Source organism: Odocoileus virginianus, chromosome 12 (assembly GCF_023699985.2).
Source record: "Odocoileus virginianus isolate 20LAN1187 ecotype Illinois chromosome 12, Ovbor_1.2, whole genome shotgun sequence".
In the NCBI taxonomy this organism is placed as follows: Eukaryota; Metazoa; Chordata; class Mammalia; order Artiodactyla; family Cervidae; genus Odocoileus; species Odocoileus virginianus.
Genome location: NC_069685.1, coordinates 32,331,494 through 32,347,143, shown reverse-complemented (window position 1 = coordinate 32,347,143; position 15,650 = coordinate 32,331,494). Strand labels below are relative to the sequence as shown.

Sequence of the window (15,650 nt, the reverse complement as noted above, 5' to 3'; positions counted from 1 at the left end):
AGTATTGATTTTGGTGTTACAAACATATTTTAGCAAGTAGATGAATTTGCATATGGAATCCTCAAATAAGTTTGTATCAGTTTTGTTACTGATAATGTGATTGAGAACATGGCTTAGATTTGGACCACATGGGCTTGCTAATATACCTTTTCCTGAGCTAAACCATTCTCCCTCTGTGATCTCTGTCAAATTCAATAGCCATAGGCTTCTTCTCCTGATACCAATTGCTTACACATGGAGGAGGAAAAATGCATGTTCTGAGAGCTCTCCAAGGATGTGTGTCTTTACAAGTATAATGATTTTTAGCCATACTTCTGTAATCAAACAAGCAGTCTCCCTGGAAAACACTGTAATTGGTCAGAAGAAGGCTTTTACATTTTTTTAGGCATGCCCTTCTCTTGAATAAACTTCCATTGTACCATTACCTTGCTTTTTTCTTAGCTCTTCAGATAATGTACTCTATAGGATTTAAATTTCCTTAAAGGTAATTTATAAATGATTGAAAGAGAATAAAGTAAGCTATTAATAAAAGCCTTTATCCAAGCTGGGCAAGTTCAGAAAGAAAATGATTAATTGAGACTAGTGGTTTTTTTTAAAAATGTTTTTGGCTATGATACACAATAAAAAACACATTTTTTGTTTTAATTTATTGTACATATACTACATGCAGAGATGTAGTGCATAAATGTACACCACGTTTGTACATGTATATGTGTGCTCAGTCACTCATACATGTATGCACCTCAGTATATCTGGGGGGGAGGTGTGTGTATGAGTGATATGTAAGATAGTAAAGAACATTGATTTGGGCTTCTAGGAAACCACATTACAAATGATTTCATGGCTGTAAGATGTATCTGCAAAGTATAAATCATTCTAAAATTGTATAAATTTTTTCTAGGTTGTAAACTAATGATTTTCGTGATTAGGTCTGCATTATCACTGTGTGCGTGTCATTTTATATTACATTTTAGTTTCTGGTGTACTTAATGCTGATTTTTATTTCTCCCATCCTTCACAGTGACAAAAATGCAGATATTAATGAAGAACAACTGGCTGGTTGTATTTTGAGAAAACTAGGTGAGATGTATTTTTAATAGTTTTCTAAATTTTGAAAAGCAAGGCAGCAGCAAATAAACTAATGTGTCTTCGAGGTCTTGTGTGCGTAATACTTTTCTTTGAAATAGTGTAGAGATTATTCTTTCCAATGAATTAATGTCCCTTTAAGATAAGGATGTAGTCTCTCTCTCCTTCCTCCTGCCCGCCCCCCAGTATTAACCTCACCTGCTGTGTAATTGACTGATAGTTGAGCCCTGCAGAGAATGTATGACTTAACCTGTGAACAGTTGGTGGTAGAACTGAAACTTTTAACCCTTGAGCTCTGTTCTTTTCAGTGAGAAATGTTGGAGTGTTGATTTAGATTTGCCATTTTAGGTTGGTTCATTGTTGAACATGGAATGTCTGGCCATAGGGGGATATAGTTGATAGAATCATACATGTATTGAGTGTAGAGGATTTCAGAGAATCATCTTTTCCTTCTTAGGTCTCCAAATACTGCTGTATCTTAGGGGAGGAATTTTAGGTCCTCTGTTTTTCGTAACAGTTATTTTATGTTCCATCTTTGATTTAGTCTTTTCAAGCATAATTATGTTAATAGATTAAATTGCTATTCAGACTTTAAATGAGTGAAAAATTGTGCTGACATATATATTTAATAAATTGTTTTCCAGATGGCAAGGTGGTTTTACCAGGCAACTTTCTGTATTGTACATTCTATGGACGACCATGCAAGCTGCAAGTGTTGCGAGTGAAAGGGGCAGATGGCACAATGTTGAGAAGGGCTCAGAATGACTCTGACACTGCTGCCCGGGGAATGGCCTCTGAGCTGTCCAGCCGAGATCCTAGCACCCTGGATATATCCTATCAGCTAAGCCAGTTAGATCTGGAAGTGCCCCTACGGCCGGCATCAAGTAGTACTCCTTACAGACCAGTAGATGACAGAATGATGAATAAAGCTGGTGGCATTTTGTCAGATGGTACACAGAGTCCTGGGAATGGCAGTGGACTTGGATTAGAGGAGGTCACAGGGCTTGCATGTAGTTTTGAGTCTGCCAGGGAAGGAAGTGAGCAACCTGTTGATGAAGAGAGATTACTGAAGTCACCCAGCGTGGGAGCACAGAGCAACACCGATACCTTTTATTTTATTTCTTCAAAAACAAGAGTCAATTTTACAAAGAACCGTACAAATTCAAAAGATCAAGCCAACCAATTAAAAGTAACTTATGACATGATAGGTGGCTTAAATAGTCAGCTGAAAGAAATTAGAGAAATTATTGAATTACCTCTCAAACAGCCTGAGCTTTTCAAGAGTTATGGTATGATTTTTTCAGTGTATTATACCCAGAAATGTTAAACTAGATGGCAGTTGGCTCATTGCATTTAACTAATAATTGTTCACCTTCTCTTCCAGTTTTTCTTTCCTGGGTGGGAGGTGTGGTAGGAATTGTGAGTTGCTTTGGGAAATGCCTTTTAACTGAGCCTTTTTCTGTGCTCAAGATCTACTGCCTAATGCTCTGATGTGGAGCTGATGTAATAATCATAGAGATAAAGTGTATGATAAATGTAAAACACTTGAATCATCCCTAAACCATCCCAATCTCCCCCCCCCCCCACCCCTGCACCCCTGGTTAGTTTAGAAATTATTTTCCACAAAACTAGTCCCTGGTTCCAAAAAGGTTGGGGACTGCTGCTTTAGGGTATGTGAGTCAGTCGTAGTCTTGTCTGTTTTAACTGCATACTTCCACAGTTGTTTGTATTGGATCTGGAACAAGTACCATGCTAGATTAGCTGTAATGACTAAAAAAATAAACCAAACATTAAATAGTTTGGATAAAACTTCTTTGTTAGGCAATGTAGCTGAATGCAGATCTCTTTGTATTAAAACAAGTGCAGGGAGTGACTTGACTTTTAGAAAACTCAGGGCTTCTGAAAGGTTACTGCCCAGATCCTCTGCATATATGTGGTGCATACCATGCCTTACTCCGATTTTTTGATTTTTCCTTTTTCATGAATCTTTATATGTATCAGATGAACCCTTGAATTGACATTTTGCTGGTAATGCTTATATTCTCTGAGATCAAATCGGATGAAATTTGGGATTGAATGTTGGATGAAACTAGTTGGATGAAAACTGGGATTGGTGGCTTCTTTTGGATATCCTTGTTTGGGTTTTGTTTTCTGGTCATTGGACAATGCTGTGTGGATTGGGGCATGACAATAGTGTGGGTAGCCAACCACTTTTTTTTTTTTTTGGAGTCAGCTTTTTTATTTATTTATTTTTTTTGTATTTATTTATTTATTTTTTTTTTTTTTCTTTTTCTTTTTTTTTTTTTAGTTGGAGGCTAATTACTTTACATCATTACAGTAGTTTTTGTTATACATTGAAATGAATTAGCCATGGATTTACATGTGTTCCCCATCCCAGTCCCCCCTCCCACCTCCCTCTCCACCCGATCCCTCTGGGTCTTCCCAGTGCACCAGGCCCGGGCACTTGTCTCGTGTACCCAACCTGGGCTGGTGATCTGTTTCACCCTAGATAATATACATGTTTCAATGCTGTTCTCTTGAAACATCCCACCCTCGCCTTCTCCCAGAGTCCACAAATCTGTTCTATACATCTGAGTCTCTTTTTCTGTTTTGCATATAGGGTTATCGTTACCATCTTTCTAAAGTCCATATATATGTGTTAGTATACTGCAATGGTCTTTATCTTTCTGGCTTACTTCGCTCTGTATAATGGGCTCCAGTTTCATCCATCTCATTAGAACTGATTCAAATGAATTCTTTTTAATGGCTGAGTAATATTCCATGGTGTATATGTACCACAGCTTCCTCATCCATTCGTCTGCTGATGGGCATCTGGGTTGCTTCCATGTCCTGGCTATTATAAACAGTGCTGCGATGAACATTGGGGTGCACGTGTCTCTTTCAGATCTGGTTTCCTCGGTGTGTATGCCCAGGAGTGGGATTGCTGGGTCATATGGCAGTCCTATTTCCAGTTTTTTAAGAAATCTCCACACTGTTCTCCATAGTGGCTGTACTAGTTTGCATTCCCACCAACAGTGTAAGAGGGTTCCCTTTTCTCCACACCCTCTCCAGCATTTCTTGCTTGTAGACTTTTGGATAGCAGCCATCCTGACTGGCGTATAATGGTACCTCATTGTGGTTTTGATTTGCATTTCTCTGATAATGAGTGATGTTGAGCATCTTTTCATGTGTTTGTTAGCCATCTGTATGTCTTCCTTGGAGAAATGTCTGTTGAGTTCTTTGGCCCATTTTTTGATTGGGTCATTTATTTTTCTGGAGTTGAGCTGGAGGAGTTGCTTGTATATTTTTGAGATTAATCCTTTGTCTGTTGCTTCGTTTGCTATTATTTTCTCCCAATCTGAGGGCTGTCTTTTCACCTTGCTTATAGTTTCCTTTGTTGTGCAAAAGCTTTTAAGTTTCATTAGGTCCCATTTGTTTATTTTTGCTTTTATTTCTGAAATTCTGGGATGTGGGTCATAGAGGATCCTGCTGTGATTTATGTCGGAGAGTGTTTTGCCTATGTTCTCCTCTAGGAGTTTGATAGTTTCTCCAACCACTTTTTTACTAACCAGCCTGGTCTAGTTGGGTCTACACAGAGAGAAAAAGCCAGAGTTGTCATGTCTGGGGGGGAAAAGTTCTGAATCTTACTTTAGTTTTGATGCAAGTAAATTTATTTTATAACTTGTGTTTGAAGTCATGTGACAATGCTTACCATAAACCTACTAATGCTGAATCTAGTGTTCTCTACTTCTTCTAGGAATTCCTCCTCCTAGAGGAGTGTTACTCTATGGCCCTCCGGGTACTGGAAAGACGATGATTGCCAGGGCTGTTGCTAATGAAGTTGGTGCCTATGTTTCTGTAATTAATGGCCCTGAAATTATAAGCAAGTAGGTGCATAATTTAATAGAATAAACAATATTATTAGATATACTTCTTAAATATAGTTTTTAAAAAATGGCTCTTTAGTATTCTATCTGAATGTTTCACACACTGAAATGTTAAATTTGCTTTTAATGTGTATAAAATTTAAGTTTAGAAAATAATTTTTGAAAGTTTTAAGTATTCTGAAAATATTTGAAGTCAGAGGAACTTTTATAGGTAGAATTTTAAAAATGATGAGTTGGTCCTTAAATGTAATTTATTTCTTACAGATTCTATGGGGAGACAGAAGCAAGATTACGTCAGATATTTGCTGAAGCCACTCTGCGGTATTTCTTTATTTTTGGATGTTTGGAATTTTTTTGGATATAGTCAAGGCTATAATTAATGAAAGTAGAGATAGTAGCACTTTACATGAAACGTGAAAGAATAGAACAAAAATAGCACTGGAAGTAGATTGTAAATTTAATGAGTTTCTAATCCAGTTCTATCTAATTCTGTTTTAGAAACAAACTTTAGAAATACTGTTTTAGATAAATAAGTTATTAAATTACATAGTAGCAAAAGGTACAAACTTTCAGTTATAAATCATGAAGATGTAATCTATAGCATGGTGACTGTAGTTAATAATAAAGAACTTTTAGACAAAGAACAAATAATAAAGAACATTTCTTACTTTCTATCCCTTGGACTTTAAACCAGCTCCAAGGGATAGCTTCAGTGGCCTCAGTTTCTGAATTGATCAAGAGATAACGATTTAAGGGGTCTTAGTGGGCAAGGTCTATCTGAGCCTTCATTCTCATCTCATGAGCCATACAGGTTCTCAGTATTCTGCTTTTTTATTGAGGGCAGATCTACTAGCATGTCATATTGGTGACTTAATAATTGAGGCTAGAATTATTCTAAGACTTTTTAGCTTCACGTTTCTATTGCTTTTGTCTTTGATACTAACTAAATTCTAAATTTGATACATTGTGTTTCAATCAAAAAAACTCAATTTTTAATTGAAATGCAACATAGAAAATTTAAAAGCTAAATGTGTACTAGAGAATTCATTTTACTTGTTTATTTTTAGGCACCCATCAATTATTTTTATTGATGAGCTGGATGCACTTTGCCCTAAAAGAGAAGGGGCTCAGAATGAAGTGGAAAAAAGAGTTGTAGCTTCACTCTTAACACTGATGGATGGTATTGGTTCAGTAAGTATAGCACCAGTATTGATTTCTTTAGTAGGGGATATTTTCTTAATAATATGTATGTAGTAGCAAAAACTATCAAGTATGTCTGAGTTTTTTGGGATCTCTAGGGTAAAGGAAAAAATATTAGCTCTAAGAACTAGAGGACCAAGACCCATAAAATAATTTTCTCCAGTGATTTCTTAGTAACAGCAAGGATAGTATAACCTGGCAGTGTTTTTCTAGCATATAAAATTATTTACATTGATAAATATCTTTTTCTAATAAATGGTATTAACCTAAAAACCTGAAGTAAAAATCAGTAAGGAAAATTTAGCAGTTAAACGGGAATTTACTAAGAAATTTCATAAGTAAGTCTCATATAACTCCTATAAAAATTAGTTTGGTGGGAGAGCTTTAAGTTTTGGAAGTGAAAGGACCAAGTGAGAATCATGGGAAATGTGTTGTACAACATTTAAAAAAAAGTTTACTCATGTTACCAAATTCTTTGTATATAGTGCATGCAATCTTATATTAATAAGAACTATGTGCTGATTATGAAAGGAAGACCAGTAGAACTAATAGGGAAGAGGAATGAAGACTCCTGGCAGGCATTTATCAGAAGAATACACTTCTTATACAAGATTATAAATAACTCAGTTTTTAGAATCTAAATATGTTGGAGCCTAAAGAAATTTTAGAAATTATGGGGTCCTATGTCTTTCTTTTGCACATTAAAAAGCTAGAGAGTTGAAGCCTTTTGGTTTTACTGCCTATTGGTAGAAACTGAACATATGAAAATAACAAACTTTTGGTTATTATTTCTGTTATTTGCTTACTTGTGCTACAATTTCAAGAGTAACTTAAGAGAAGGGTTGTTGCCTACGGCAGTCTGGATGACCACCTGGTTCTCAGTCTTAGGGAAATATCTGGGTGTGATTATAATGTCCCAGGTTTGGACCTCAGCTTACAGAGCTTGGGAGGCTTCCACAGTGGCTCAGTAGGTAATGAATCTGCTTGCAGTGCAAGAGACGCAGAGGAAAAGTCCTGTGGACAGAGGAGCCTGGCAGGCTGCAGCTGAGCGCACAGCACACGCACACTACAGAGCTGGAGGAGTCAGTGTTGTTAGTTTATTGGAGAGTTTATTAGTGAGGCTCTGAGGATAGGTCCATAATAACAATACTCTCAAGAGATTGATACATAAAGTGGGATACCAGTTTGTCCATTTATAGTAAGTACAGTTGTTAAGCTGACCAAATGCTTTGTTTATAAACAGAATCATCCTTAAAAATACATGTATCATAATTAGTAGATTTTGGTGAGTAGAAATCTGATAGAAGGCTCTGTGTTGGAGGATCTTAATTACTATGTCATTGCTATCTCTTTCTCTGCCACTGGGACAGACCTGCTGTGAACTGATGTTCTTGCCTTTGGGCAAGACTGGGAACAAGCATGTGACACTAATATTTTGGCCTGAAAATGTTTAAGGGCCTTTATTTTTGTCTTCTAAAGTCATAATTCATAGATTCATTGTAGTCCATGCATTTTCTGTTGGCACATCCAGTTTAATTAATTAGGTTTAAGTTTTCTTACTTCAAATTGCATTTCAGTTAAGCTTATCTCTGTGAGATTGCACTTAGGTCATCTGAGTAGAATGTTGGATAATAAGCGGGTGGCTTATTGTGATCACATTGTTCCAAATTTTACCCTTGGGGTAAAAATCCATATGTATTCAAGGGTATGTGATACTTGGGTGTTGGTTATATTGTGTGTGTTTTAGGAATTTGAAGATTTATCAAAACAAAAAAGAAACAGTCCATATGTATGAAGATTTCTTAGATAACTGTGTAATAGAGCCTTGTTCGTTTTGAAGCACATGTAGGTCATAATTTTAATGACTGTGAGTCATAATCTTATTTTCAAGTGGGGGAAAAGAACAATTTAAAACAGTTCAATAAAACTATATGGTATAGGGTATAACCTTTATATAGATTGTTAGTCATGAGAATTGTGTGGTTAAGATGCCAGAAGTGGGAGAGATGTCACTTACAATAGATGGAGAGTTAAGTATTGGAAACTTTCTAAGGGGTATTTAGACTGAGCTTTGGGAAATGTGGGATGAATGATGAAATTTGAACAAAAAGGGATAGGACTTAGCAGTGTGAACAGTTAGATCTATCCTTATCTATATACCAAGTGCATTTTTTTTTTTTATTTCACAAGAATATGTAATATATTTTTATTTTATTTTGTTAGGAAGGAAGTGAAGGACAGGTGTTGGTTCTTGGGGCCACAAATCGCCCTCATGCATTGGATGCTGCACTCCGAAGACCTGGACGCTTTGATAAAGAGATTGAGATTGGAGTTCCAAATGCTCAAGACAGGCTGGATATCCTCCAGAAACTGCTTCGAAGGGTACCTCATTTACTCACAGAATCTGAACTGCTACACCTGGCAAATAGTGCTCATGGATATGTTGGAGCAGACTTGAAAGCCTTGTGTAATGAAGCAGGTGAGAGTGATTGCTATAGTGAGCCTGTACTGATGGATTTAATAACTCTTGTTTATTTACAAGCTGATAATTTATATATCATTGATTTCCTAGTGGAAGCAGCTAATTTTTTTCTAATCATAAAAATATATATGTTTTAAAAAATTCAGTTAATTCAGAAAACTGTAAAAAAAAAAAAAAAATCACTCTTAATCCTTCTTCCTAAAAATAAACACCGTTACAGTGTGTATCTTTCTTCCTAAGTACACAGATACACACAGACACACACATGAGTAACCCGATGCATTAATGGCAGTATTGATGGTGAACGTGTATACTGATATTGTCCTGTTAGAAAATAGGGAGAAGTGCTTGCTAGAGAATGAAAATTTTTCTTACAGGGCAGCTTTGTATTTGTTGAAGTGCTAAAAAAGTACTTAATGAAACCTAAGAATTCTATGCCTCCAAATAATGTGACAGTGACGTTTCAGTTTGAAAATGTATAAAGGCTGATATTAATCGGTTGACTCTGACTTTAACCATGGTATAACTGTAGTTGCTTTGGAAGCTCTTAAGACCTTTTTTCCCAGGGTAATTTTAGCCATGGAAAATGTAATCAGATCAGAGCAGTTTTTATAGCCTATTAAAGTATTTGATCAGGCAGGTAAGACTTTATTGAAAAATGTCAAATAATCTGTTGTTGTTGTTCTGAGAGTATTTATTTCTAGAAAAGGCATCTTTCCTAGAAAAGATATCTTTCTTCTAAGACTGGGTGTATACCTCATAGCATTTCTAGTTTGCCAGTAATCTTAGGTTCCTTAAATTTCTTTTTTCCTCTAGTATGGGCATATGTTTCTAAGTCCATTTATATTTTGGAGGAATCTTTTTTCATTTGTGGCATTCTGTTCCAGTTTGTGACCTATCCAGTGTCTTCATAAGGTGCTTTAAATAAAGTTTAACCCTTGTAGGTCATGAAAGAAATTGAATTCTTGAATTGGGAATTTAGTTTAGTTTAGTTTTTTTTTTTTTTTACAGCTTTAGTACAGAAATATGGTAACTTTTATTTGCAAAGCTTTGGTTCGTAGTTAATCAGATTTACTAGGTTATTAGTCATTTGATCTTTTTAATCTGACGTAGGTGTGCAGGGAAACAGTTTTGAGAAGGAAGAAAAGATAATTGGAAGAGATAATTTGGCTATCTTATTCTTTGTAGAAAAAATAAGTTTTAATTCATTCTATTTGGTCATTTTCACAATTTCCATTTTAGAGGACACACAACTAGGGAAGACTATAGGTTATACAGATGACAAGGCAAATATGAACATTCTTCTGGTACTTTATGGTCTAGGACAGAGTCCCTTTCTGCCTTGTTTCTTGTTCTTCATAACATTGATGAGTTTGATCATGGAAATGAATTCCCTGCTGATCAAGAAGAAATATCAGTGGTTCACTTTGCTTCCTTCATTCCATTAGGTGACAATGAAGAGTCTGGATTACTCTTTAGGCATTACTTTGTACTTGCTTATCTAGGCAATGATTCATTCGTCAGCATCCCTTTTCAACTTTCTAACAGATTTCATGCATCCTAGAAGGTTCTGGGATTCATGCTGTCTAGAAACATACAATCTGATGAAGGAAAAAGATCTGTAAAGAACTATACAGTGAGATAGAGCTTCCCTGATGGCTCAGCGGTAAAGAATCCTCCTGCCAGTGCTAGAGATGTGGGTTGGATCCCTGGTTCCAGTAGATCCACTGGAGAGGGAAATGGCAGCCCACTCCCCTATTCTTGCCATGGACAGAGGAGCCTGATGGGTTGCAGTCCAGGGGGCTGCAGAGTCAGACACAACTTAGTGACTAAACAACAACAACAGTACAGTCAGGTACATACTCAAAGCTAGAGAAAATGTAGTGACTTCTCCTGTGGAGAAAGGAGATTCTTTGGTTGTGTAGGAAAAGTGCCGGCATCTAAGAGTAACCTAAAAGAAAAAGTAAAAGTTGTATAGTCAGAATGAGGGTATGGGAAAGTAGGAAAGGGAAGATTCTTTCATCAGATTCTCACAGCAACCCTGAGATATAAGTATCAGAGAGACTCAAAAAGAGATCTCACTGCTAGTATGTGGCAGAACTAGAATTTAAACTCAGTGTCATCTTACTCCCAATCTGTGCTCTTAATCAAAGTTAAATCATAAAACAGATATTTGTCAAAGTGGTATAATGTTTTCTGATTTAATTTTAGTCTGTGAAACTAAGAGTAGGATCAACTTATGAAATAGAAACTAGCCCCCATATTTTTTCACAGGTAAATATAGTCTAGAAGTTAAGTTCTATCCTTAGACTTTCAGGGGAAAAGTGATATTGTCACTCACATACCAGATATAAATAGGATCATCTACTTTCCACTCACATACTAGATATAAATAGAACCCCTCCGCCACCAAAAACTTTAGGAAGATGGCAAGAAAACTTAATTTCTACTGCTGTGTTACATTTAATTGAAAAAGTTGTGAAAGAGTCAGAAGGTAGGGTAGAGAAAAAACGCTTATTTGAAGATATGTACACATAAAAAGGATGTATGTACGTGGTATATACAAGCAGTAAATAAATATTAACTGCTGTTCAGTTCAGATGCTCAGTCATGTCCAACTCTTTGCGACCCCATGAATTGCAGCATGCCAGGCCTCCCTGTCTGGGAGTAAACTCCAACTCCCGGAGTTTACTCAAACTCATATCCATTGAGTCGGTGATGCCATCCAGCCACGTCATCCTCTGTCGTCCCCTTCTCCTCCTGCCCCCAATCCCTCCCAGCATCAGGGTCTTTTCCAGTGAGTCAACTCTTTGCATGAGGTGGCCAAAGTATTGGAATTTCAGCTTCAGTCCTTCCAGTGAACACCCAGGACTGATCTCCTTTAGGATGGACTGGTTGGACCTCCTTGCAGTCCAAGGGACCCTCAAGAGTCTTCAACACCACAGTTCAAAAGCGTCAATTCTTCGGTGCTCAGCTTTCTTCACAGTCCAACTCTCACATCCATACATGACCTCTGGAAAAACCATAGCCTTGACTAGACGGACCTTTGTCAGCAAAGTAATGTCTCTGCTTTTTAATATGCTGTCTAGGTTGATCATAACTTTCTTTCCAAGGAGTAAGCGTCTTTTAATTTCATGGCTGCAGTCACCATCTGCAGTGATCTTGGAGCCCAAAAAAATAGTCTGTCAGTGTTTCCACTGTTTCCCCGTCTATTTGCCATGAAGTGATGGGACCAGATGCCATGATCTTAGTTTTTCTGAATGTTGAGCTTTAAGCCAGTTTTTTCACTCTCCTCTTTCACTTTCATCAAGAGGCTTTTTAGTTCCTCTTCACTTTCTGCCATAAGGATGGTGTCATCTGCATATCTAAGGTTGTTGATATTTCTCCCAGTAATCTTGACTCCAGCTTGTGCTTCTTCCAGCCCAGCATTTCTCATGATGTACTCTGCATAGAAGTTAAATAAGCAGGGTGACAATGTACAGCCTTGACAATATTTAAACTTATCTTCTGTTTCCCCTAATTTAGCAGTGAATCAGATTTTGAGAAGGTAATTTTAAAAATGATTTAGTCTCAGAGCTGAAGTTCCAGTAGGGAAAATAATGTGGTTTTCTGTATACTGTCCTAAATACTAGCCTGTGTTGTATTACATAGTGTTGTTCTCTAATTTTATGTAGAGAATAAAGCTTAAGAACAGTGTGCTAGAAGTTTTTGCAAAGGATATCCCTAAAGAGGCGGCAGGGTGGGGAGTCATAGTAGAAAATGGATTTTTAGTAGAAAATACCTTTAAGATCAGACTTGTGGTTTTGCGCAAGTTCTTTACCTTATCTGAACCTTAGTTTTTTCCATTTGTAAATTAATGGGGTTATGGTAGATATGTACCCTTTTAAATATGATATTCCCCGGATAAAAGGGAGAATAAGAAAAAAATGGGAAAAAAGAGAGGGAGGGAGGAAAGATAGGAAGGGTAGAATAAACTTAAGTGAGTTCGGGTAATAAATGGGTAATAACATGGAAATACCCAAGTTACACACTAAACCTGTCCTGACCTCATTAGCTACTTGCATGTACCTGGCCTTTCCATGGTTCATTGTCGTCTCTTTTATACTTGTTTGCCTGAATTAAACTTAGGTGGTTAGTCAGGAATTTTTCCTACACTGTCCTTAGAAATAATGCTACAAAGCAGACTAATACAGATTGTGAAGTCAACTGCATTTTCTCATTGAAACAGTTTTATAGTTTCTAATTAAGGATTTGAGTAAATTATACATTTGGTTAATAATGTGACTCAGAAAGAAAGATAAAACAACTCAAACTCTGTATGCATTAAAAATAGTAGAATTATCCTCCAAATGCTATAGAATGGGTGTATCTTACTTAACTTGCAAGGGCATCCCTAATATGTGCATTGAGCATAGGAAGAAAAAACAGCCATATAGTAAATTTGATTACATATTCTCCTGGTTCTAAGTAAAAAGAATTGAATATTTAATATTTCCTCCTAAGTAAATACAAATTTAGAGAAGTTATTAGGGTAAAAATTGAATGGCTCTTAGTCTTTTTAAATGACTTCCTAGAAAAGTTTGAACTGGTGGCCTTCTCTTTTTTTAATGTAAGTGTCCTTGGACAGGTAGAAGCAGTCACAATTACTACATTGAGCTTAGAATTACAAAGTTAGAATCATAATTTTTTACAAAAAGAATCATGGTAAAATCTTAATATTTAGAGGCAATATTAATGATTTCTAGTACAAAATAGATGCTCAATAAGTCTTTGGGAAATGTATGTGAAAACCAGGAGACATAATGAGCGTGGTTACCACTCTCCACCTCTTGTGGAAGTTGCTCAGTCATGTCTGACTCTTTGTGACCCCATGGACTATACAGTCTATGAAATTCTCCAGGCCATAATACTGGAGTGGGTAGCTGTTCCCTTCTCCAGGGGATCTCCCCAACCCAGGGATGGAATCTAGGTTTCCCGCATTGCAGGCACAGTCTTTACCAGCTGAGCCACCAGGGAAGCCCATGGATACTCGGGTGTGTATAACCTGTCCCTCCTCCAGGGGATCTTTCCAACCCAGGAATCAAACCCAGGTCTCCTGCATTGCAGGCAGATTCTTTACCAGCTGAGCCACCAGGGAAGCCCATAAATGCTGGAGTGGCTAGCCTGCCCCTTCTCCAGGGGATCTTCCCTAAGTTGGGAAGATCAGATTGGGGTCTCCTGCATTGCAGGTGGATTCTTTACCAGCTGAGCTATGAGGGAAGCCCCTACTCCTCTTGGTAGAGTAATAGAAACATTTATTAATCTCAGAATTGAGTTCAGTTTTGTCTTTAAACTCCTGGTGAGTTTCATCACTTCTTGACCTCTGATGCCTTCAAAAATCCCTGCTCTGTGCTAAAGGAACAACTCCAGCTGATTATTGCTACCATCGTAGGTAACAGGAGACAGACAAGGTAGTGTCCTGTGGTGCCTTAAATGTGTGCTCAGTCGTGTCTGACTCTTGCAGCCCTGTGGACTGTGGTTCTCCAGGCTCCTCTGTCCATGGTATTTTCCAGGCAAGGATACTAGAATGGGTTGCCATTTCCTCCTCCAGGGGATCTTCCCGACCCAGGGATCGAACCTGTGTCTCTGGTGTCTCCTTAATTGGCAGATGGATTCTTTACCATTGTGCCTCCAGGGAAGCCCCCTTAAATAGCTACTGCTATTTTTTGTATAGTTCCAGTCAATTTGGGGTTTCCCACTGACAAGATTTCTCAGGTATAGTTCTGACTGTGGATTTAACTACATCTTGGTTAAAACCAGTGCTTTTTAGGAGGCATTTTCATTGTTCACCAGTTGGGTTGTGTTTAAGTGGACAGCTTGGGAATTCCCATTGGCATGTGTAGGAAGTAAGATACCTTAACGTCCTAATTCATGAGGACAGAAAATCCAGCTCCAGGAGACGTATTCATCAGTAAACAAGTTAATTCTTCCTGTATTATGTATTCTCTTCTGCAGAATTCAGGTTCATTCTGTTCTCACTTCCAGACAGATCACTTGGAGTTGAGGTTTCAAACTTTACCATGCATCAGAATCACTTGGAGAACTTAGTAAACTGGCTGGCTGTGCACTTTTCCCAGAGTTTCAGTTTCAGCAGGTCTGGGCTGGTGCCTGTGAATTCCTAACGTGTTCCAGCTGATGCTTGGGCTGGGGACCACACTTGGAGGGCCACTGACACAGGCCGTTGTTGATGAGAGCTCTTCAGGCCTCAGGCCGACATCCGTGCCCTGTTTCCGCACCTGAGTGAGTGCAGGACGTGGGGAACGGGAGTCCGCGTGTGTCATGTTTCCCCAGTGATTTGAAGTGGCCAGTCTTGTATTTGCTTGTGAACAAGAATTTGTGTTATTAACTTAGGCCAGTGTTTCTCCTGTGGTAAACTTGTATATGAGAATTCATTGTAGAGCTTATTAGGACACGAACCTCGGCCGCATCCTACTGGTTTAACAGGTCCAGGTCAGGTACAAGAATTTGCATTTCTCCCGGGTTATAGCTGAAACCAGTGCTGCTCTCCCAAGGGCTATATTTTGAGAACCACTGATCAAGGCCACCCATCTCTCTGGTTTTTGGAGTCCCTCTGTAACTGATTTAAATAACTGCATTATGTTTAGGTTATATAATTCTGACTCTTTCTCTGATAGTGTTGAGTTTCTTCTTAGAGTTTTTTTGTGATGGTGATCTACTGTCCTGAATCTCTATGTCATTTCTTCTAGAAGATGAGTGTCCAGGTCTGTCTTGCAGGTGTGTATAATGGTTCTGAATAAAACTTCAAAGTGAAAAATAATTCTATTCATAGATTTTTTGATGATGGCCACTCTGACCGGTGTGAGGTAATACATCATTGTAGTTTTGATTTGCACTTCTCTAATAGTTAGTGGTGTTGAGCCATCTATGTCTTTGGAGAAATCTCTGTTTGGGTCTTTGACCCATTTTTTGATTGGGTTTTTGGTTTTTTGATACTG

The 15,650-nt window shown here is 37.7% G+C and overlaps 1 protein-coding gene across 6 annotated transcripts in view; it reads left to right on the top strand.

Moving 5' to 3' along the window:
* The window catches only part of AFG2A (AFG2 AAA ATPase homolog A), a 325,935-nt gene that overhangs the window by 9,505 nt on the left and 300,780 nt on the right, over positions 1-15,650 (top strand). For all 6 annotated transcript variants that reach the window (XM_070474870.1, XM_070474873.1, XM_070474872.1 and 3 more), the window contains exons 4-9: positions 1,022-1,080; positions 1,731-2,375; positions 4,844-4,973; positions 5,238-5,294; positions 6,041-6,164; positions 8,397-8,652. In XM_070474870.1, coding sequence (XP_070330971.1) covers positions 1,022-1,080; positions 1,731-2,375; positions 4,844-4,973; positions 5,238-5,294; positions 6,041-6,164; positions 8,397-8,652 — 1,271 coding nt within the window. The remainder of the gene's footprint in view (positions 1-1,021; positions 1,081-1,730; positions 2,376-4,843; positions 4,974-5,237; positions 5,295-6,040; positions 6,165-8,396; positions 8,653-15,650) is intronic.